Source organism: Paroedura picta, chromosome 3, assembly GCF_049243985.1.
Source record: "Paroedura picta isolate Pp20150507F chromosome 3, Ppicta_v3.0, whole genome shotgun sequence".
NCBI classification, from domain to species: domain Eukaryota; kingdom Metazoa; phylum Chordata; class Lepidosauria; order Squamata; family Gekkonidae; genus Paroedura; species Paroedura picta.
The window spans coordinates 7,263,347-7,286,410 of NC_135371.1; the positions used below are offsets into that span (position 1 = coordinate 7,263,347).

Consider the following 23,064-nt stretch of genomic DNA (forward strand, 5'->3'; position numbering starts at 1 on the left):
GCCCGACCCGTGAAGGGGGCAGAATTGGAATGGTGTGTGGAAATCTATAGGATTTGGAAGAGAGTAACGTCGCGTGGGGTTGCCGGCTAAACGGAGTGGGGAAGGAAGAGGACGCGTGCCAGATTTTGTGTGCGCAGAAGCCAAGGGTCAGAGTACTCATTAGAGTTACAGTTTTACTCAAGCCAAAATGCTTTTTGAGGAAAACACTTCCACTGAGGAGCGAGGTTCTTAAAATTCGGCCCGTTTCATTCTCTCACACACCTATGCAGAGTGCCTGGACGTGTTCCTCCCATAGCCACCCCCTCCCCTTACCCTTGACCCAAAACAACAGGGTAGGTCATGGTGGAATGCCATAACTCTGCAACACAGCCAGCATGGTAAGAGCTGTGGTTCTGTTAGAACTGTTCTTGCACAGCAGTTCTCTCAGAGCTCTCAGACTCCCCTACCTCACAGGGCATCTGCTGTGGGGAGAGGAAGGGAAAGGCGTTTGTAAGCCGCTTTGAGCCTCCTTCAGGTAGTGAAAAGTGGGGTGTAAAAATCCAGTTCACTGGCAACTTCTGGTTTAAAGACCTCAGGCTGCAGAGCTGAGCAAACGTTGCCCTTGCACTGACATGCCAATATTTTGCTGAAACACAAGCAAGTTTTTCCCAACATATCAAGGCTAAGGTTACCAAAAAACTTGGGAGAGGAACGTCCCGTCCCTTTAACAGAGGTTTAATTCACGGCAATGGAGCTGAAGTAAATTTTGTGGCCTGGAAGTCAATAACCTCCTAAATTAAGCCTCTCTTGAAGGGACTGGACATTCTCACATGGAGGCAGAGGGGGCAGGGGGCTCCTGGGAATTGTAGTCCATGGCCATCTGGAGGGCTGCAGTTTGACTACCCCTGAACTAGACAGTTCGCAGGATCTTTTAACCAATTTTTAAGGCAGGTGTTACATTTCAGTGGTTTTCCCTGTGGGGAAGGCTGCCCTAGACTGAGGGGAAGGGGGGGAAATGAAGCACACATCCCAGCGTCCTGTGTTTAAGTCAGCAAAACCATTCGCCTGTGATGAAAAAGTCACTATAACTTTTATAATAAAATATATATCCGCACCCGTACAGTCGGGTAGCTTAAAACATTCACTGTAACCTGCACTCCTCTTCGTGCTTTTTGACCAGCTTCCCCTTCCCCTGCGTTGCCATCAATTTTTTCCCCCTACGCGCAGGAATGAAAAAGGTTTTTCTTCCTGTGGAACAACCCACACCTCCCTTTCTACTTCCAAAGAACAAGAAACGGACTCTTTTTGGGGCTAGGCGAATACTAGGCCCGAGCGTGCGTTCCCACGTCTTCGGTGTCTTCTGTATGGACGGCTTAGTCTGCAGAGGGAGGCGGGGTGCTTCCAACAGCAGAAACGGGGAATGAAACTTCATCTGTTGAATGGCTGCTAGGAAAAGGCACAGAACACCCAGGCCGCCTCCTCCAGCGTCCACAAGATTGGGGAAGGGGTGGGGGGAGAGCCAGATTTCTGAATTTGTGAACAAGCCTGGAACAAGAAAAGTGTCACCGAAATAACATTTACAGGTAGGAAGCTCCAGTGGAACAGGCTTAAGAGGAGGGGGAGGGAAGCTAAGCTTCATATCTCAAGAGGTGAAAAAAAAAACACGTTCTCAGCTTCTCTGGATATCCCCCTCCCTCAACCGCCCCCTCCCTCTTGTACATTTTTTTTTTTTGCCTATACAATAAAGTATATTTTTTACACTGGCGGTTTTCCATTATTCCCTACCTGGAAGGATTAGAATATTTCACCTCCAAGACAAGTCGGCCAACAATAACCGTGGCTGGAACTCAGCCTCTCTGGTCATACAGCCAGGCTCGCTTGCTCGAGAGATCTGCTTGGTGGATAGAGCACTGCCGCTCAAGCTTTCGTGGCGCTCCTGGGATTGGGGTCCAGGCTTAAGGGAAAGGAACAGGTGTGTCAAGACAACCTGCAGCGGGACAGGGATTGCCTAAACTCCTCATCCCAGTTCCACGAATGGGATTCCTCCGACGTGGTTTATGGTTGAGGCCGGCGCACCAGGGAGAGCTGGACTCCCCTGGGTCAATCTGTGGCGGGTTATTGGTCAGAGAGTGGGTGAACTGGTATTTTGGTCTGCCGTCAGAGATCTGGGATAGGCTCTAATTATATATTGTTTTATCGGAGTTTTTATTGCAGTTTTTATTGTTGTGACCCGCCTCGAGCCTCTAGGGAGTGGCGGGATAAAAGTCTAAATATAATAATAACAACAGAGCTGCCTGCCCTGAAACAGGCTGAGACTTGTAGCTTATGAAGAAAAGTTGGTACTTATATGCTGCTTTTCGCTACCAGAAGTCTCAAAGCGGCTTAAATCCATCTTCCCTTTCCTCTCCCTGCAACAGATACCCGGTGAGGGAGGAGAGGCTGAGAGAGCCCTGAGATCACTGAAGAAGAATAAGAGTTGGTTGTTATATGCTGCTTTTCCCTACCCGAAGGAGGCTCAAAGCAGCTTACAATCGCCTTCTCTTTCCTCTCCCCACAACAGACACCCTGTGAGGTGGGTGAGGCTGAGAGAGCTCTGATATTACTGCTCAATTAGAACAACTTTATCAGGGCTGCGACTACCCGTAAGTCCCCCGGGTGGCTGCAGGTGGAGGAGGAGCAGAGAATCAAACCCAGTTTGGCAGATTAGAAGCTGCCAGTCTTAACCACACCACCACGCTGGCTCTCTTAAGGAAAGGCACCAGCCTCTGTCTTACAGATAGGCTGGGCAGCAGGATGCAGACAAGACGGCTTGCATAGCTAATCCTAGATGGGTCAGGCAGTCTACTGTTAAAAAAAAAACAGGGGTGGGGTGGAAAGCTGCCAGCTGGGCCCTCTGTCTCTGGGACCTGTGCCAGGATAATAAAAACCTAGACGTGGAAGAGGAAGAACCACACAAGAGTCTGAAAGCAGGCTGGGGAGGGAGGGGTGGCGGGCAAAGCTATACCTATGAACAGGAGCTGCACAGAGAAGACAAGATTCGGCAGCTATAAAATCTCAAAAATGCACATTCAGGGCCTGATGAAGTATCAGAAAGCACTGGGGGGGAGGGGGGGCAGAAAGAATGAAGAGGCGGGCTCTGGACGCTCTTCCCTTCTTTAAACGCCCGTCAGTCAAAGACAAATATCCCCCTCATCACCCAGCGCAAAGTTCTCTCGTCGCGCAGAGAGACGGTAATAATAATAATAATTTTTAGAAGCTCCAGGAATACGAAGTGTGGGTTAATTTAATTACAGCATCGGTTAAATTTACACCAAGTCTCTGCTCATTCACTCAAAAAACAAAAAGAAAAGACGACGATATTGCATTTCCACAGATTCCTGGACCATGAAATACTGTTATTCAAGACGAGGCGAGGATCTTCCCCCAACCCACCACAACCCCCCCAAAAGTGAAGTTCCCTCCTGGCCACCTGCCAAACACAGCTAACTGCCCTGCAATCCCTGCTCTCTCAACTAGCTGGCGTTTTCACAAAAGCTCGACAAATGCTCCTTATGCTCCGTAGGACTGCCGTGAGGGGCTTCTTGTGTTGCCCTGCAGAAAGGGTGTGTGTGTGTGTGTGACCCTGCCAGCCAAATCAACTTCTTGTCCGGTGGTTGGAATGGCAGAAAAGGGGTGCGCTAACGCTGGGGAGGGAGGTTTCCAAGAACGCCCCCTCCCTTTCCGCCAACAGCCATCTCCCATCTGTTTGTGGCTTCCCGCCTCCGGCAGGGGTTTTCGGATTTGTGATGCTTATGAAGCGAAAAGGGACACTCCCTGCGTCGTCGGTCCCCTTTTCTTTCTAAGCCCCTTCCCTCACAATCACAGTGCCAGATCACAGACGGGGCGAAGGGCACTCTGGATTTCCGTACACAGCTTGCTGTAGCAATGCACAGCAACATAAGCCATGAACAGTGATGAGAGGGCGGCGTGCGGTGGACTCAACCAAGGAGAGCCGAGGTTCACCGCAGCTCTCGCACCCTGTTCTGAAAGCAGCCAAGATGCCCAGAAACCAAGATGGCACACGCCCCACCCAGCAGGGCCACAAGCGGGAGGCAAACCAACGCAGTATGGTGGTGTGCCGGAAGACAGCCTTCTGAGACGGATAACACCCCCCTCCCCCCGGCTCCCAAAACTATTTGATTGAGCTCCCCTCCACATAGAGAAATCAGGAGGGGAAGGGAAAACAACCCTACTGTTTGATAATTACGAGACTCCCCCCCCCCAGCCCACTTGACTTCTCTCCCCTCCCTCCCCACTGCGAAATCTTGAAAGTAGTCCTGTTACATACTTTAATTCTGCTTAAGACGCGTGCGCGCCCGCGTGTGTATGTTTGTGCGCGTGTCGGAGAGGGGTGCGGAATTCGACAGAGAATCGCCATGCCTAAATTACGTCATCGGGACCCCTCCTGCCCAGCCCGTGAAGCCGGGGAAACAAGCTCCACCCCCTACCCCCCCCCCTCCCGGCATCTCCTTCCCCCTCTCTATATCAAAGCCCTCCTAGCCAGTTTGGAAGTCTTTGGCGTGGGGCAAGTCCAGTTCGGGTCCGGTCAGATGCTCAGTAGCCAGAAGAAGAAGAAGATGGCGATGAAGAGAAACAAGGAATCCTGCCAGCTTGATGGTCGGATCGCATCTGCTTCTGTGCAGAAAGAGGGACAGAGAAGGGGAGAAGGTTAGAAGGGAACCACCTGGCAGCTGCCGCCTCTTGAGTTAAATAGAGCAGGGTTGGCCAAAGCCTTAGAGCAGGGTTGGCCAAACAGTGGCTCTCCAGAGGTCCATGGACTACAATTCCCATGAGCCCAAGCCAGGAGCTGGCAGGGGCTCATGGGAATTGTAGTCCATGGACCTCTGGAGAGCCACTGTTTGGCCACCATTGCCTTAGAGAGTGGAGTCTATGGCATTATACCCCACTGAGGTCCCTCACTTCCCCACAAAATAACTGAATGTTCAATGTTCACTTGTATGGGAGAAAGGAAAGGTACGCCTCCCTGAGGTAGGGAGAAAGCCTGTCCCTAATGACTCCAGCCATGAGGATCCAGCTGCATCACATCTGCATGGCTCCATCGTGGGTTATGTTCCTCAAGGCCTGAATCACAACCCACCGAAGAATTAAACACCACATGTCATCCTGGCTTCAACAGGGACCTGGGTTTCCTGTAGCCAATTACAACTGCTAATAGCTTTATGGCACGTTTCTCAACGGCCCTGGAAGGGTTTCCCGAATGGGTGGGATTTCATTTTTTTATATTTAATCTTTTTCTTGTTAAGCATTTATCATTAAACGTATATGGTCATGCTGACCCCTGCCCAAAATGGCAAATGATGGGCCTGGTTGGGGTGGGGAGGGGAGGGGACCCAGGTGGGTATATGTCCATAGCTATGCTTCCCAGCAATATTTTGCATGGATCATGCCACTTCTGGGATTTCTCCAAGCCTGAGAAATGTTTCAGAGTATTCTCAATGGCCAAAAAGCTGAGAAAGGCAGCTCCATAGTATCCAGTTTCTGGACACGGTAACAGAATAACGACTCACATGAAGGTTTCCCCCCTACTAAACCAAACCCTTGGACTACCCAAGCCCACAGTGACAGCTCAGACAGGCAGAGGGTCCCCCCACAGTCTTACACTAAGGTCTGTCCCGTCACCTACAACCTGGTCCTCCGGCCTGGAGATACTGGACTTCTTCGCCACACAAAACAGAATCTCTTTCCGCAGGCCGTGTACCAATATCAATTCACTGATTGATTGATTGATTGTATTTATATACCGTCCCCTCCCCAAAGGCTCAGGGCGGTTTACACGAAACAAGAAAATGATACAGGAAAAACACAACGGAAGTACATGCGAGCTAAACTGTCTGAAACCTCTACAGCGCTTGGCTACAAAAATTCTGGCTGCAGCTGTCCGAAAATCAACCCTTCCCAGGCCGAGATGCCACGGCATGTTTTATGAACATTCCCCCGGTTGAACATAGAACAAAATCTAAGTGTCAGCACGTGGACCTGTCAAACCGCCCAGAGCCGTAGGGAAGGGCGGTGTAGAAATCTAAATTAATTAATTAAATAAATAAAATAGGGTGGACACACACATGCATGCTTATGGCCACACACAATGGCCACACACAATGGGACTGCACAAGCACGGTAGAATCCGTATTCCTTCATCGCTTGGAGAAGTGCTGTGGCTTGAAGAATAGTTGTTAGGCCAAAAAGCCAGCTTGGCGGGAATTCAACCCATTTGCCGGCTTCGTGGAGGAAACGAAAGTGGTATGCCTTCTTCAAGCACGGCCCAACGGGAATTTGTACATCACGGCACTATGGGCAAAGCCCGGCCGACTCCTCTCTGAAACAGAGTCAACCCGGACAAAACCTAGAGACGGAATCATCTACAGTTGAGACGCACGCACAGATCTACACAGGCAAGTTTACTGCCTGCCTCCCCCGCCCAATAAGAATTTGTACAACGTGGGAAAAAAGTTTTGAAGGCACAAAACAAAACATAGCGTTGCTACAATCATAGAATCATAGAATCATAGAGTTGGAAGGGGCCATACAGGCCATCTAGTCATAGAATCATAGAATCATAGAGTTGGAAGGGGCCATACAGGCCATCTAGTCCAACCCCCTGCTCAACGCAGGATCAGCCCTAAGCGTCCTAAAGCATCCAAGAAAAGTGTGCATCCAACCTTTGCTTGAAGACTGCCAGTGAGGGGGAGCTCACCACCTCCTTAGGCAGCCTATTCCACTGCTGAACTACTCTTGACTGTGAAACATTTTTCCTGATATCTAGCCTATATCGTTGTACTTGAAGTTTAAACCCATTACTGCATGTCCTCTCCTCTGCAGCCAACAGAAACAGCATCCTGCCCTCCTCCAAGTGACAACCTTTCAAATACTTAAAGAGGGCTATCATGTCCCCTCTCAACCTCCTTTTCTCCAGGCTGAACATTCCCAAGACCCTCAACGTATCTTCATAGGGCTTGGTCCCTTGGCCCCAGATCATCTTCGTCGCTCTCCTCTGTACCCTTTCATTTTTATCTACGTCCTTCTTGAAGTGAGGCCTCCAGAACTGCACCCAGTACTCCAGGTGTGGTCTGACCAGTGCCGTATACAATGGGACTATGACATCTTGTGATTTTGATGTGATGCCCCTGTTGATACAGCCCAAAATGGCATTCGCCTTTTTTACCGCTGCATCACACTGCCTGCTCTTGTTTAGCTTACAATCCACAAGTACCCCAAGGTCTCGTTCACACACAGTGTTACCTAGAAGCGTATCCCCCATCCAGTAGGCATGCTTTTCATTTTTCTGACCCAGATGCAGAGATATGAAAGATATGAAAAAGCAGTAGGAAGGCCACTGGAAATGCCTCATTTGGATTCCTCATTTGCCCAGTGGCATTCCAACAGCTTCTCCATAGCTTTGTAACATTGCTAGGTTCTGCTTGTGCTTTCAGAGCACTGGGGGAAGCTTTTTTCCTGTATTGTACAAATTCTCATTGTGTTGTCTTTACATGGTGGGGTTTTTTTCCTTCTGTGTTAACTGTTAGACACGGTGTTATCCCATTTTGTGTCCTTTTGGCTTTCCCCACCCACCCGGGCAGGTGGCACTTCTGTTTAACCTGACTTTAAAAGCAGAACCTTACCTGCTCTTTCACCTGGGCCACTGTAGCCGGTAGCGAAAAACCCAAAGGGGAACGCGCCGATGCCAAACGCCATATGGAAGCCAGTGGCTGCATCCGGGAAGCCGCCCACGCCCTGCCAGGGGGAGGGGGAGGGGAGGAGATAAAGAAGGAAGAGGTTCCAATTGAGGAATCCAGTGTTGTGGGCACAGTACTGGGTTAGGACTCCGGGAATCCCCACTCTGCCCCGAGGCATAAGGAATGATCTTGGGCCAATCCTAAACCTGCAGTCTAACTGAGGGGCCTCCACCCTGCTACCTGCAGGCACCGTGGCATCCACCGAAACCTTGTTCCAAAAAGGTTCACGGAAAAGGAAATGTCAATTGGCCTAACCCCATAACATTGCAAGAGCGCAATGTGATTATTAAAAAAAATGTAGCCTTTATTAATAATATACTTTAAAAAAAACCAAAGAATTTTATGCAGAGCCGCAGGTAAAATCCTGTCCTACCCAGCTTGCTGGGGGGTAAACAGTCATGACTGGGGAAGGCCCTGGCAAACCACCTCATATTGAGTCTGCCATGAAAACGCTAGAAGGTGTCACCCCAAGGGTCAGGCATGACCCGGTGCTTGCACAGGGGATACCTTTACCTTTTTTACATATATACTAATGTCTCCGGTTTGCTGCCCAAATGGTCCCTCACTTGTTTTCATATAGGCACAAAAGCTACAGGCCCACCCCAGAATTTTCCAGCACCTGTGATGGAGGAGAATTCCAATTGATAAGTGGACATCTTCTGAAGAAGAAGAGATGGTTCTTATATGCCGCTTTTCTCTACACGAAGGAGTCTCAAAGTGGCTTACATTCGCTTTCCCTTTCCTCTCCCCACAACAGACACCCTGTGAGGGAGGTGAGGCTGAGAGAGCCCTGAGATTTCTGAAGAAGAGTTGGTTCTTATATGCCGCTTTTCTCTACCCAAAGGAGTCTCAAAGCAGCTTACAGTCGCCTTCCCTTTCCTCTCCCCACAACAGACACCCTGTGAGGGAGGTGAGGCTGAGAGAGCCCTGAGATTACTGAAGAGCATTCTGAGAAAGTGGGTGGGACCAGGGGGAGGCTTTTGTCTTGAAAAGGCTCTGATTGGCTGTGCAGATCCTTACTGGCAGCTGCGGCTACAGGGCTGAGAATCTTCACTGGCTGGCACAACCTCCTTCAGCAGCCTTTCTTTGTGTCCTACGCCCAGCCCCGTGGGTCAGAATGCCAAAGGTCCCTGCAGGCTCAAAATCAATGCGCCCGGCGCCCCAGTCTAACCTGAACTACAGGGTTGTTGTAGCGGGTGAAAATTGTGGCGAGAGCAATGCATGCTCTTTGAAAGACCGGCATGATAAAAACACAGAGAGGAGCAGACAGATGGAAGGTGGGGCGGAGGGGAAAGTCCACTCACCGCTCGGGACTCAGGCTCCGGGCGTTGACCCCGTGGCCGGGGGGGAGTCTTCAGCCTGCACGGGAATGAAGAAGAGGAACGCCGGCTGGTCAGCCCTCCTTTGCTACCACTGTCGCTCACCCCCTGGGAGATTTCTACACCGCTCAACACAAGAGGCTCGGCAAGGCAGGGCCTAAAAGCCGATCCCCCAAACGCTGCATCCTGCACCTGACAGCTGAATCACGGCAAACTGCTTATTTTATACAGTCCACTCTCTGTTTTGCTCCCACTAATTGCAGCGGCAAAAGAGGGCAAAAGAAGAAGGGGACGACAGAGAATGAGGTGGATGGATGGAGTCACAGAAGCAGTCGGTGCAAACTTAAATGGACTCCGGGGAATGGTAGAGGACAGGAAGGCCTGGAGGATCATTGTCCATGGGGTCGCGATGGGTCGGACACGACTTCGCACATAACAACAACAACAAAATTGCAGCGGGCAACTGGAGCTGTGGACACGCCCACCCAGGGCCCCTTCAGGCCCATCACTGGCCATTTGGGGAGGGGCCCCTGGGTGGGTGGGTCAACATGGCCACATATGGTCATATCATGCAATAAATGTTTAACAAATTTAAAAAACACTTAAACTATTAACTCCCACCCATTAGGAAACTCTTCCATGGCTGTGAAAAAAACCACAGGGTTTCATGAAACCCTGGCTGAGAGAGCCTGATCTAGGTAGAGGGGGGCAGGGAAATCGACCAAAGGCCTGGCGGAAAAGCTCTGTTTTAAAGGCCCTACGGAACTGTGACAGCTCAGGCAGGGCTCGGATCTCCTCTGGGACCCCCGTTCCACTAGGCGGGGGGCCAGGACAGAGAACGAGAAGGAGGGTAAGATGGAGAACCATGCGCTTCTTGAACGCAAGTCTGAACATTAACGTGATAAAAACGTCCTGAGCCAAAACACACACACAGAGCGATGTTCTGCTTATGTAGTTAGAGAATCCCTTTTTGAGATTCTCTCGGGAGTGGAACTGCTTTGCTTGCAAAGCCATCCTGCTCTCCATTCCTGCTCTCGTTCAACCGAACCGTCAGCCAGTTGACCCAAAAAGAGATCTCTCGGGGAGGAAGAACAGACACCAAGAAGCAGTTCTTCACAGCTCCAAACCACCCTATTCTTCCTGGGAGTCAAGCTCCGAAGGAAAAGAGAACCCCCCAAAAAATCCAAATAGCTTGTTCTACTGGATAGGAGAAGAGAACGGAGGTGAGGATTCTGCCAAAGTAGGTGGGAAGAACAAGAATAATCCGGGAGGGAAAGAATCACCTGGGATCCTGCTGAGCTGAGCTCCCACGACCATAGAGAGGTATGACTTTGTCCCGGCTGATGCCTGCCTTGCACACGGGACATTCCTGCCGCTCAGGCCGTGTTTCTAGCCACTAGGGGGGGAAAGCATGACGGTGAATGAGGAGGCTGCTCTTCCCACCTCCATGAACTCCCAAAAATACAGCTCAAGAAGCAGCCACACCCTCCACCCTGAAGCAAGCCAGCCCCTAATCCACAATCAGAAGCATTGGTCACCATTAAGATGATGACATGGCCTTCAGGCCTGAATGTTTTAGAGCAGCGGTCCCCAACCTGTGGGCCGCGGACCACATGTGGTCCGTCGACTAATTGGAGGTGGGCCGCGAAGGACGCCTTCTCCACTCCCCCCCCCCGGCCCTTTACTTCATCCCCCCTGGCCCTTTACAACACACTTCGGGTGTCCTTGTCTCCCATCACTCCCAGATGGGACTATCTCGTTGCAGAGAAACAAGCTCAGGGTTCCCATTGATTTGTCATTGTCGTGAGTTAAAATTTCCATGAAAATAAAATGTTCCTTGTGTTCATTGCTGTGGCGTGCCTGTATCTTATTTTGAAGGGATGTTTAAACATGACCATAGCGATCAGAGAGCGTTAGGGCAGTGGTTGAGAGTAGAGGAGTAAACTACCCCCCCCACACACCAGGCCTCAGTAAAATTGTCAAGCGGTGATAAAAAAGGTTTGGGGACCACTGTTTTAGAGGTTTTAAAGTTGATGCTCACCTGGGGTCCTGCTGTAATGGGAGAAAGGGGAGAGGGGGCTTACGCAGATTTAAAACAAATAAGACAACGAGTCTTTTGGCCACAGATATAAGCCTTAAGGATCTTCCCTTGCACTCTAGACACATGCCCAGAAGAAAAAGATTGAAGAATACTAACCTGGTGAAGGCAAGGCCAGCTAAAAAAAAAAAAAAAGAGAGAGAAAATGTTTATTACTCAGATTCATAGTTGATAAATGGACACAAAAGCAGGAAACCCTTCCAAAAGGGAACACTTTTTTTCTTCGTACGTGGCCAGTGGTTCCCAGGTACCTCTTCAGGGAGGGGACATGGAGCTCTTCGGAGGAGTCTGTATTAAACCTGCTTTGGCAGGTTTCTGCCTCCTTCCACCTGTGCCCTGATCCTCAGGCTTGCCTCCATGGCAGCCATGTTCCCGTCCCAATTCTTTGTGGGCTTCATCGGTCAGCCTGCTTGCCAAAGGAAGGTCATGCCATCTTACGATCTTACAATTATGCACGGGGCAAAAAGAGAGCTGGCAAACAGGAAGGTTGCTCCCTCTCCCCAAATATGAGAACTCGAGGGCATCCAAGGATGCCAATGGGCAGTAGGTTGAGGATGGACAAAAAGACACACTGTGCAGAGTGACTAAAATGTGGAATTTGTTGCCAGAGGTTGTCGTGATGGCCCCAGGAATAAACAGCTTTCAGCAGGGATTAGCAGAGCCTGTACGGTTCTGTAGCTTTCTCAGTGCTGTGGCGAGCCCAAGGTCACCCATCTGGCTGCATGTGGGGGAGCGCGGAATTGAACCCAGCTCGCCGGATTAGAAGTCTGCACTCCTAACCCCTACACCAAACTGGCTCTCTCCCAGCTGGTTGTTCTCCAAGATGCTACTGGCCTCCCATCTAACTGCTCCAATGCAAACCAACATGGTTACCCCCTAGGAACTAAGAAAGGCACGCCTAAAGGTAAAGGTATCCCCTGTGCAAGCACCGAGTCATGTCTGACCCTTGAGGTGACGCCCTCCAGCGTTTTCATGGCAGACTCAATACAGGGTGGTTTACCAGTGACTTCCCCAGTCATTACCATTTTGCCCCCCAGCAAGCTGGGTACTCATTTTACCGACCTCGGAAGGATGGAAGGCTGAGTCAACCTTGAGCCGGCTGCTGGGATTGAACTCCCAGCCTCGTGGGCAGACCTTCAGACTGCATGTCTGCTGCCTTACCACTCTGCGCCACAAGAGGCTCTAAGAAAGGCACGCCTATCTCCAACCTATTCAAATACACAAAGCTTTCTTATACTGCATCAAGTCACTGGCCGTTCTGTCTCCCCTGATGCACAGCAGTTCCGAGAAACTCCTTGTTCCAAAAATCTGGCATGGAGCTTAGTATGTCCTGCAGGTATACGTATTCCAGTTTTTTCAAGCCTACACAGATACTGCTGGGACGATTAGGACAAGAAGTAATTTCATAGCAGCTTTTTCGTCAACGGGCACTCATAATACAACGGATGCAGGGGGCCGTGATATTTCTGCACGGAGTTTGGGAATCACAGCTGAAGGCTGCAATCAAGTAGTTTTATTAGGAAGAAAGTTTTCTTTCACACCCCATCTCTGTTTACTCAGATGCAAATCTCACTGTGTATCCAGGGATATACAGGTTCACAGCCACAGATCTTTCAAAGCAGCTTCCCAGAACACTCAAGAGAGATTTTTAAAAAACCAAGGTAACTGTCTTCTTCTAAGGAACTCAGAGGAACATATGTAAATCTCTTGCCCCCATTCTATCCTCTCAGTGACATAAGAAGAGCCCTGCTGGATCAGGCAAGTGATCCATCTAGTCCAGCATTCTGTTTCACACAGTGGCCAACCAGTTCTTCTGGAGGGCCAACAACAGGGCAGAGAGGCAGAGGTTGCCTCTCGTCTCTGGGATTCAGAGGTTGAGTACCTTTGAATGAGCAGGTTCCCCTCAGTTGCCATAGCTTGTAGCCCCTGACAGAATCACCCTCCGTGAATCTCTCTAATCCCCTCCACAAGCTGTTTATTCCTGTGGCCATCACTACATCCTCTGGCAGAGAATTTTACATCATAATCACTCACTGTGTAAAGAAGTATTGCCTTTTGCACGTTCTGAACCTACAGCTCACCAGCTTCACGGGATGACCTCAAGTTCTAGTAATTTGGGAGAGGGAAAAACAAAGGATTGTATTTGTCAACTCTTGACATCCCATGCATAATTTTATAAACCGTCTAGGGGCCAAACCTGTTGCATTCAGGAATACAACGGGCGCTAGATTAAGGGGGGTGGAGTGGAAGAACTCTGTGGACGGCCTCTTCCTCCCCCCAGGACCTGGAATGGCTGCAGGCAGCTCTTAGGGAACTCACCGGCAGGGGCAGCTCTCATGCGACAGGGATCTGCAGCCTCCGAGCCTCGGAGGGAAGTGGAAGGAGGAGGGGGTGGTCAGGGTTGGGGGATGGTAGGCTGGCTGCTGGACAGACAGGCAAGCTGGTTGGAGGAGGAGGCACTCAGGGGCAGGAAAGCTGCCCTGAGTGGGTGTTATGCGTTGAGTGGCACTTAAGCCATGAGACATGCTCCTCCTCCAAGGCCTTACCAGAAATATTAAGTGCAACAGATATCGCCCCCCCCCCTGCTGCCTCTTTTCTAAACTGAAAAGTCCCAACCTTTCTTAATAGGGAATGTGCTCCCCACCCCCCAATCATCTTGGTTCCTCTTCACTGAACTTTTCCCAACTCTGCAATGCCCCTTTTGTCCAGTTAGTTATGCCACTGAAGGTTAATCAGCAAGCTTCACGGAAGAGTGGGGATTTGAACTCAGGTCTTCCAGATCTTAGTCCAACCCTCTAACCACAATGGTTTTACTTCCACTTAGAAACACCTTTCTTTTTTTGTGCCTGGTCCCGGTCCCCACTGCCAGTTTCTCGCTCAACGCATCCCTTTAGCCTTATTAGAATTATTTCCCTTTAGTCTATTTCCTTGCAGCCTCTCCAAAAGGAGGTGTTTCTTCTTTGCCCAGCTGGGGCCCTAAGCAACTTTAGCTGGCTTCTGGCGCCCAGGGACACGGAATGGGCATGATCCGCCCTCAACCCCGCAGTTCAATTTGCCTTAACCCAGTCCCTCCCTTGCTAATTGGATGTAGAGCTCCAGCTCATTCCAAGGAGCCGAAAAGCCAATATCAACCACAGGACCTCCCGTGCTCCATCTTTTCAGGCACAAGGGCCCCTCCCTTGCTTTAGTGCAATTAACTGGACCACTCCCTGCTTCCCAGAGTTTTCATGGCTTCAGCTCTGCCCTACTCACGGCGGGCAAAAACCACAAGTGGAACAGGGAGGAGTGTTTTGGCCACTTGCACACATCAAGCTGGCTAATACTGAATCAGATCCTGGGTCCGTCGACGCAAGTATTGTGCACTCAGTCGGAGACCAGCCCTCCAGGGTCGCAGGCAAAGATTTTTCACCTCATCAAGTCCAGGGGATTTGCAGGGGTGGGCAAACTGTGGCTCTTCAGATGCTGGCAGAGGCTCATGGGAATTGTAGTCCATGGACAACTGGACTAGCAGTGGTGGGCAAACTGTGGCTCTTCAGACACTGGCAGAGGCTCATGGGAATTGTAGTCCCTGGACAACTGGACTAGAAGGGGTGGCCAAACTGGGGCTCTACAGATGCTGGCAGAGGCTCATGGGAATTGTAGTCCATGGGCATCTGGACTAACAGTGGTGGGCAAACTGTGGTTCTTCAGATGCTGGCAGAGGCTCATGGGAATTGTAATCCATGGACATCTGGACTAACAGTGGTGGGCAAACTGTGGTTCTTCAGATGCTGGCAGAGGCTCATGGGAATTGTAGTCCATGGACAACTGGACAACTGGCAGAGGCTCATGGGAGCTGTAGTCCATGGACATCTGGAGAGCCACAGTTTGTCCACCCCTGCTAGTTCTTTGAATGTAAGATGCTGGGGATTGATCCTGGGACCTTCTCCACACAAAGCAGAGGCTCTGCCATGGAGTGACACCTCCTGTGGTATTAACACCAATTACAGAGAGTCTGGGCAGTGTGTTGTGGTGCTCAGAACATCCAGTGAAGTCAAGAAGACTCTGGGTTCCAGCACATCCCCTCCACCACTTTGTACCTAACTCTCGAAAGTTCAAAGTCTACCGGACTTGAATCTCGCAGTTCCACTCCGCCAAGCAGCTTATTGGCTGACCTTGCACCAGGCACTCTTCTTCTCCGTTCAGCTGGCGTGTTAAGAAGATAAAAATCGAGGACAGGAGAGCCACGTCAACCAGCCCAGAACACCTTGGGCGGTAGAACAGAAGCGGCAGAGCAGGTCTCTTTGGCAAAGTCTCATTAGCTCCGTGACCACATTAAGCTGCCCTTTTGGGGAAATCTCATCATGGGATTATAAAGTTCATTGACGTTGACTCTGAATGGAAGGAGCTCTCCAGCGCCGCTGGCAAAGGTTCTTCCACATCAGCTCCTAGCTGGTCCTTCTTGAAACTGGAAGGAGCCCGACGCTGACCCGGAGGCCTTCTATGTGCAAAGCAGACACTGTCCACGGAGCCACAGCTGTATCAGCGGCCGCACGCATCGTCTTGAACTGGACCCACAAAACAAGGGGGAGGCAGCCCAGCCTCTTGCCACTGTGGAAGCGAGGCTCTGCACCACCACTACTAGAAAACAAGACCCTCCACAATCCGCCAGAGACTCCCTTTCGAAAGCACGCTTCCACGGGAACACAATCCACCCTTCCTGGGGGCCTATTCTGACCCCCTATAGCCACCCATCTCTTTCATAGGTGCCATTTTCAACAATCATCCCTGACTCTGTACCCCAAATAGCAACAGCAGGGCCTGTCAAAAAGAGCTCCTCCACCAGGCATTTGGTTGAGGTCAGCCAGAACCACACCTTCCACTGTCCCCCCCCCCCCAATCCTCCCTCCCATGTAAATCATCAACCACAGGGCCTCAGTTTGTTAGATTTTGTTCACTACTGCTCTATTGTTTGCTTACTGTTCTATTGGAGACTGTCTATTGTTATTACTGTTACTAATATTATTATTTACAGCCATTGATTCCGTGCACTCCTCCTGGTCGTAAACCACCCTGAGCCCTGGGGAGGGAGGGATATCAGTGTAAACATAAATAAATAAAATAAACAGGGCCAGGCAGAAGTTCAACAGGTGTCGTTTTGTCAGGCAGGAGGATACAACGAAGGGGCCAGACGTCACCTGCTTGACTTCTGCGCGACAGAATGCTGCAAAGAGGGGAATTAAAAAACTAACAGGGGCAATTTTCTATGCAGACCACCGCCCTCGGGCTCCGCTTCTGCATACATGCCCCACTTGCTCGACCACACCCCTCCAGCCCCCCCTCCTCCTCCGCCCCCCGCCCCCCGCTCAGCCTCCTCCCCGCCTTACCAATATAAGTGACCACAGAGGCCAATGACGGCTTCTCTGGCAGGCTCCAAACAGATATTGCACTCAAAGGCGCTCCGGTCGCGGTTTGACCCCTCGGACCCCCCGTCGGGATCCCCCGGACCAGTCCCGGCCGCCGCCATCTTCCGCCCTCACTTAAGCCACGGGAGGGCAGTGGGAAACGCCCGCCGCACCGCGATTGGTCTAGCTGGTCGTCGTTCACGCCCTGCTGGCATTTCGTTGGAGCGAGAGGCAACGAACCGTAGAGTCCGGGAAGCCGATTGCGCACATTGGGCTTAGTCCCGCCCACAGCGCCGAGTGGGCTCTTGAAACTTTTTTCATTGGTTCCGTAAAATGGCTGTCAAATTATGCGCGGAGATGATTGGCTGAAGCGTTTTCTTGGCCTGCCTCCGTGCATCGATCAAAATAAACTCTCAGTTGACCGGGGGAGGGGGAAGAGAGGCTTGCCGTTGATTGACTGAGTGGCAGCAAGGCGATAACGTGCGCGCGACGAGTAGGCACACGCCCACTAAAACGCCGGTTCTGATTGGGCGTCGCCTGGCGGTGGGCGGGACGGATCTTCATCCACGGTTTCTCAGTCCAATTTAGAAAGCGGATGCTCCGAGTCCGCACCGGCCGCGGGGGCGGGGCTTGATCGCGCGCTGAGCCGTGCTCTGCGTGTCCCTTTATGAGGGGAAAGGCGGTTGAAGGGTCAAGGGTCATTTCCTGCCTGGGCCTGAATGACCAATCAGCTGTAACCTACGCCGTAGCCCCTGGAGGCGGAGCATGGATGAAAATAAACAGAATAAAAATGAGCCCCTCCCCCCCCAAGCACACGCCTTTCTTCTGGTTCTGCTGCCAGCGTTAATCCAGAGTCCTTCACTATATGACTCAACTGCAAACTGGGGCAAAAATGGTGAACTTGTGTCCCCTGGGCGTGTGCAAAAAAAAATCCCAGGTGTCATAGCAACCACACAGCTGTTTGACGGATGCTGTTGGCATGGCAACCAGGTCTCACCAGCACCACTGCGGCCTACACCTGCTTCAAAATGATGAGTTTTGGGGGATAAGCACACACCCCATCGCTGTAAAAAGCCACTGACACCTAACGCACCAGTGCTCCTGCCACCATTGTGGCAACACACCCTGTCTTTTGCCACAAGTTCCATCTTTTGCCACTCACAATCACCACAATCCTGCGGAACCCATCAAAAGCCCATTATGGTTTCTGTCATATTTTAAGGGGTGGCTCTTAAGCACGCTGTTGGGCTCAGTTGGGTTTACTGGCTGACAAATGTATGCTTGGAACATCAGAGTTTATCATTTTCCTCACCCTGTCAAATGTCGGACTGGACCGTTTATTTTCCTGACCGTGTCGTGGTAACCCACAGGCATCATAATTGCAGGCATTGCCACGCCAACACGCTTCTACCAGCCCTCTATAGTCAAGCAGTTGGACATGGACTCATGTGGAAAGGGTGAGCAGCCCCCCTCCTCTCATGTGCCCCCTGGAGATCCCAGCATGGTGGGACAGAGTAAGTTTGGGTTGCACTCTAGTCCTTGTTTCTGAGTACTTGCTTTTAGGTTCAAATTCTGGGTAGGACAAGGCATTAATGCATGTGTGGCAAGTAGTGCTGTTGGGCTTGCTTTCCCACTTCCTAGTTGCTCCAGCAAACTTTGGATGATTGAAGAGGGTGTTTTCTTGTACTTATCTAGGGGTAAGGTGACCAGATTTTAACATTGGTAAAGCGGGATACCATTGGCTGGGGGAGTTCTTGATTAAAAATTTGGTCTATATGGAGCAACAAAAAGTTTCAGAGAACACATAGAATGCAAAAATAGTATTGTAATATATATTTTTACATTTCAACATAAGTACAATTTGCCAGGTACCCCCAGATGTCCCTCGAAAAGTGGGACAATCTGGTCACCTTACTAGGGGTCATAAACATTTACACTGCTGGGTGCTTATTAGAAAGGTGGGCTGGGTACAAGGTTAAAATATTTGTTTCTTTTTTTATATCTCTTTTCTTTCTTATTCCACTTCCTTCCTCTAAACTTTTAAAATATCTTCAGCACCCTTCCTTCCTTCCTTCCTTCCTTCCTTCCTTCCTTCCTTCCTTCCTTCCTTCCTTCCTTCCTTCCTTCCTTCCTTCCTTCCTTCCTTCCTTCCTTCCTTTCCTTCCTCGCTCAACCTGAGCCCATGCCTCATTTCACAGGTAACCTGAGCCTATGACTAGTTACTCAGAAATATCCTGTTGAGTTCCAATGGTACTTACACCCAGGAAAGCATGCAGAAGACTGAAGCATTTCCCCTATGCATGCTTACTGTTAGATAAAACTTAAGTCGGTCACACCCAAGTAAATTCGCAGGATGGCAGCCATACATTCTCACCCTTTGCAAATATACTCAGAAATACAGCTCTGAGTTCAATGCTGCTTACGTTGTTTATAGTGTGTACACAGGATTGTACCATTAGTCAAAAGTAAGGCAGTATGAACCAGCGCAAAGTTATGAGCGCCTAAGCATGCCCGGTAAAACAAACTGGTCTGAGAAAGAAGGTTTGGGTGGCTTGAAGAAAAAAAAAAACATTTCAATTAAATTGGACACCTTCTTGGAAAACAAGTCTTTAGAAGCTGTCTATCTCTGAGTAGCAGCAGCTACAAGGAGGGAGGAGCACAGCAGTAAGCAAAGATTTCTATGGAAGTTCTGGGGCATCTGGCTCGCCATTGTGCGACCTGCCAAATGTACTGAACTAGACTAGATGGATTTGTTTGCTTTGATCCAGCCCAGCAGGGGTGTTCTGATAATCTTCTGATAATGTTCTTAATCCTAGAAACTGGAAGCCCAATGGGAGAAGTAAACAGTTGGATCAGGGGTACAGAAGAAACTTCGGAGAACTTAAGGTAAGGAAGGGGAATGTATGTTACAAAGCGGTAAGGGAAGGAAACAGAAGATGTGAGAGGGAAAGTACAAGTGGGCGGACCAAAGGAAGTAGCCACCGGGCTCAGAGTCTCAACAGTGAAATTCTGCCCAATGATTATTTTTATAGCCCGCCCTTCCTGGTTTTGCTATTATTGCAGTGTCATGGTGGGGAATAAGAATGGGAAGCAGCAGCTAGTGGGACTGATGGTTTATTTATTTACTTTATATCTCGCCTTTCTCCCCAAGAGGACCCAAAGCAGCTTGCATTGTTCTCTGCTCCTCTGTTTTGTCCTTACAGCAACCCTGCGAGGTAGGTTAGGTTGAGAGTGTGCAGCTGGCCCAATGTCTTTCAGCAAGCTTCCATGGCAGAGTGGGGATTTGATCCTATCCCATGCTGGATCTAATATGTCTAACAGTTACATCACACTGGTTCAGTTTTTATGTATATATTTATATATTTTTTAATATTTTTATATATTTATATTTATATACCACCCTTTTGGCTCAGGGCAGTTTACACAACTCTTGTAACAATACAGTGAAACATTCAGATATAAAAACTTACTTGACAGTGAAAAATGTATATCAACACCTTTGCTCCCCTGTCTCCCATACTACTCGCTGGTGGTCTTGCTAGTTTGCTAGACTGGTTTTAACCAATTCTTGCTTGCAGGTTTCTTCCAGCTGATCCCAGTGGGCTCAGATATCTGTAACTTTGGAATAGATGCTATTGAAGTCAATGGGGCTTACTTATGAATCAGCATGCAAAAGATTAGATTGTGGTGCTTCAGTTGTACTGGGGGACTTTCTTTCAAGGAAATGTGCCCAGGTTCATTTTTATTTCTCATTGGGATCGGGATTGGGATACTTCTAAGGTGGCCAGGAGATCTTGTGCTTTTACAACTGATCTCCAGGAGACCAGAATCAGTTTCCCGTGAGGAAAATGGCGGCTGCGGAGGGTGGACTCAAAGGCACTGCACCCTGCAGATGTCCTTCCCAGCCTCCACCTCTACAATCTCCAGGTATTTTCCGATTCAGAGCAGGCAACCCTAGCTAATTCTGTATTCAAAGTTCCCTTCTTACAGCGTCTATGACAACTGCCTGGCCCCATATCATCCAGTGACAAGAACATTGAATCTGCACCACTCAAGGGCAAGTGTTCACATTTGAAAACAGAGGAGGGTTCCTCATATCAATGATTTAAGTTCCTCGTCAAACCATACTTGTCACCATCAACCTCCAAAACGGTGATGAACGTCAAAACTCACAAATTCTGGAATGGGGGTGCAAAGGGCTATTCTGTCCCAGCTGACATATGGGGACCCCAGGTAGGTTTTCAAGGCAAGAGAGGTCCAGAAGTGGTTTACCACTGCTTGAATCTGCATCATGCCCCTTGTGTTTCATGGAGGTCTCCCATCCAAATACTAGTCAGGGTCATTTCTGCTTAGCTACCAAGATCTAATGAGATCAGTCTAATATGAGCTATTCAGGTCAGACTTCAGGACTACGGGAACAAAACTGTGATCCTGGTTGCTCTGGAATCGATGCAATGCATACATTTGGGTTAGGTTTAGGGATGCCAGCCTCCAGGCAGGACCTAGAGAATTACAGCTCATCGCCAGACTAGCGAGATCAGTTCCCCTGCAGAAAATGGATACTTTGGAGGGTAAACTCTCCGGCATGGCACCCCACTGACGTCCCTGTCCTTCCCAGGCTCCACCAATTCTTCAGGTGATTTCCAACCTGGCTCTATCAATCCTACCCCTCCATCTCCTGCTGGTGACCAGGAGACTTGGGGGAGGGGGCACCAGCAAAAGAAATCTTTCCTGCGGAGTCCTGTGGTCACTCTCAGTAGCCTTACCTGGTTAATATGAACTCAATCATTCACCAAAGTTTGGACAGTCACTGTAATGTGATGATAGAATATCACAGGATGTGAAAGATTTCAATTTGGCATATCTTTTCCCATGAATAAGACTGGCTTATAATGGTGCTGATCTGCATTCACAGGCGTATACTCTATTTTTAAAGCATTCAAATGCTAAGAGTTGCATCAACAGACTTATTAATTTCATGTTATTTCATATATAATATGAAATGTTAACTTCATATTAATACATCTACCATGTGTGTGGATGTATGTGTACATATATACACACATATATATGTTAAGCATTAATTTAAAATTCTTCTAATTCACCTTTCAACACAACTACCCAAGGAAACATTATAAATTAAAAGAGGATAGCTGCCAGCTTTGGACTGAAAAATACCTAGAGATTTGGGGCTGAACACTGAGGAGGGTACGGCTTGAGGAGGGGAAGGACTTTAGCAGGGTATAATGCCTTAGTGTCCATCTTTCAAAATGGCCATTTTCTCTAGGAGGTCGGTTGTAAACAAGAGGTCAGTTGTAATCCCAGGAGATCCCCAGTTGGCAACCCTATAAAAGAGGATTCTGATTCTCTTATATATAGAAAAATTTTGCTGGGTTTTAAGTGAAATGCTGGCATTCACCAATATTTTAAACATTCATGGGCAACGCATCCTTTCTCTGCGTATGTGTGGGTGCAATGATAAGGATGCTGGACAAGGATCCCAGAGATTCCACTCAATGGCTCACAAATTTTCAGATTAGCCTACTTCACAGGGTTGGCCAGGCAAAAGTCTTCAGCCATTAGCTGCCTTTAATTTCGTGGCAGTCCGTGACCACGGATTGCTGCCTGTGTGAGCCCACAAGCTATATGTGCTATCAACTTCAGTCTCTGCTTCTGTCACTGTTGTGATACGGGTTCAATCAATGCTGTGATCTGTCCTGGGTCGTCAGAGACAGGGCGGAACAGAAGTTCAAATAATAAAAAATAAAATGGAGGAAGTCCCTGTGAATCCTGAGAGAAAATAACGAAAGCAAGTAAGCTATGGTCAGAAATCACACTAAATGTCCAGTGTTTGGAGAACCAGCTTTTTAAAGTTAGAAAAGAAACTGCAGGAATTTAAAGACACGGGGGTGTTAATTCGGTGTGGCCCATAAATTAGGAGACTCCAGCAGGGTTCCAATACCTGTTAGGCCACAAAGCTCTTTGGGAATGAAATCCTTAGAACACTTCCATGGATGCAAAACCCCAGATACTTCTCCTGGATGCTTGAAGCTGATCCTGCACTGAGCAGGGGGTTGGACTAGATGGCCTTTGGGAACCCCTGCAACCCCTGCGATTCTCCGAAGGCAGCCTAGTATAGACCGGAATCCTTCCTACTCGCTCAAGACCTGCTTAGGAGGGCGCCCTGCAGCAACTTGGCCCAGGGATGCCGCTCAGCCTGGCCTACCTCGCAGGGCTGTTGTGTCGGCAAAAGGGAGGAGGGGGGCAAACCAGGAAGGCCGCCCTCCGCTTTTTTGGGAGAAAGGCTGGGCATAAAAGGACGTAGAAGCGCCCCGGGTGTGCGCGTATTTGCAAGGATGCGCTTGCACGCGTCCAGGGAGCAAACGGGCAGCCGGCGTCTCCCTTCCGTGGGGGATCGGGAAGATCGGTTGCACATTACTCCCCCCCCCCAAAAAAAAATCAAAAGCCCACAGACCCCCCCCTCCCCATCG

The 23,064-nt window shown here is 49.6% G+C and overlaps 2 protein-coding genes across 3 annotated transcripts in view; one reads left to right on the forward strand and one right to left on the reverse strand.

Moving 5' to 3' along the window:
* Window positions 1-3,244: 3,244 nt before the first annotated feature.
* RNF5 (ring finger protein 5) lies at window positions 3,245-17,238 on the reverse strand. The gene is made up of 6 exons (XM_077331246.1): window positions 16,556-17,238; window positions 11,289-11,307; window positions 10,375-10,487; window positions 9,077-9,131; window positions 7,659-7,770; window positions 3,245-4,653 (listed from the first exon to the last, which is right to left on the reverse strand). The coding sequence occupies exons 1-6, from the start codon at window positions 16,693-16,695 to the stop codon at window positions 4,565-4,567; spliced, it is 528 nt and encodes a 175-aa protein (XP_077187361.1). The 5' UTR covers window positions 16,696-17,238; the 3' UTR covers window positions 3,245-4,564.
* Window positions 17,239-17,440: 202 nt separating this feature from the next.
* AGPAT1 (1-acylglycerol-3-phosphate O-acyltransferase 1) overlaps window positions 17,441-23,064 on the forward strand; it is a 64,612-nt gene continuing 58,988 nt past the window's right edge. Inside the window, exons 1-2 of one of the 2 annotated variants that reach the window (XM_077331212.1) lie at window positions 17,441-18,087; window positions 19,390-19,459. The gene's annotated coding sequence lies outside the window, so the exon portion shown is untranslated. Of the gene's footprint in view, window positions 18,088-19,269; window positions 19,460-23,064 lie in introns of those variants that run through there. The other variant, XM_077331211.1, reaches the window with a different exon arrangement.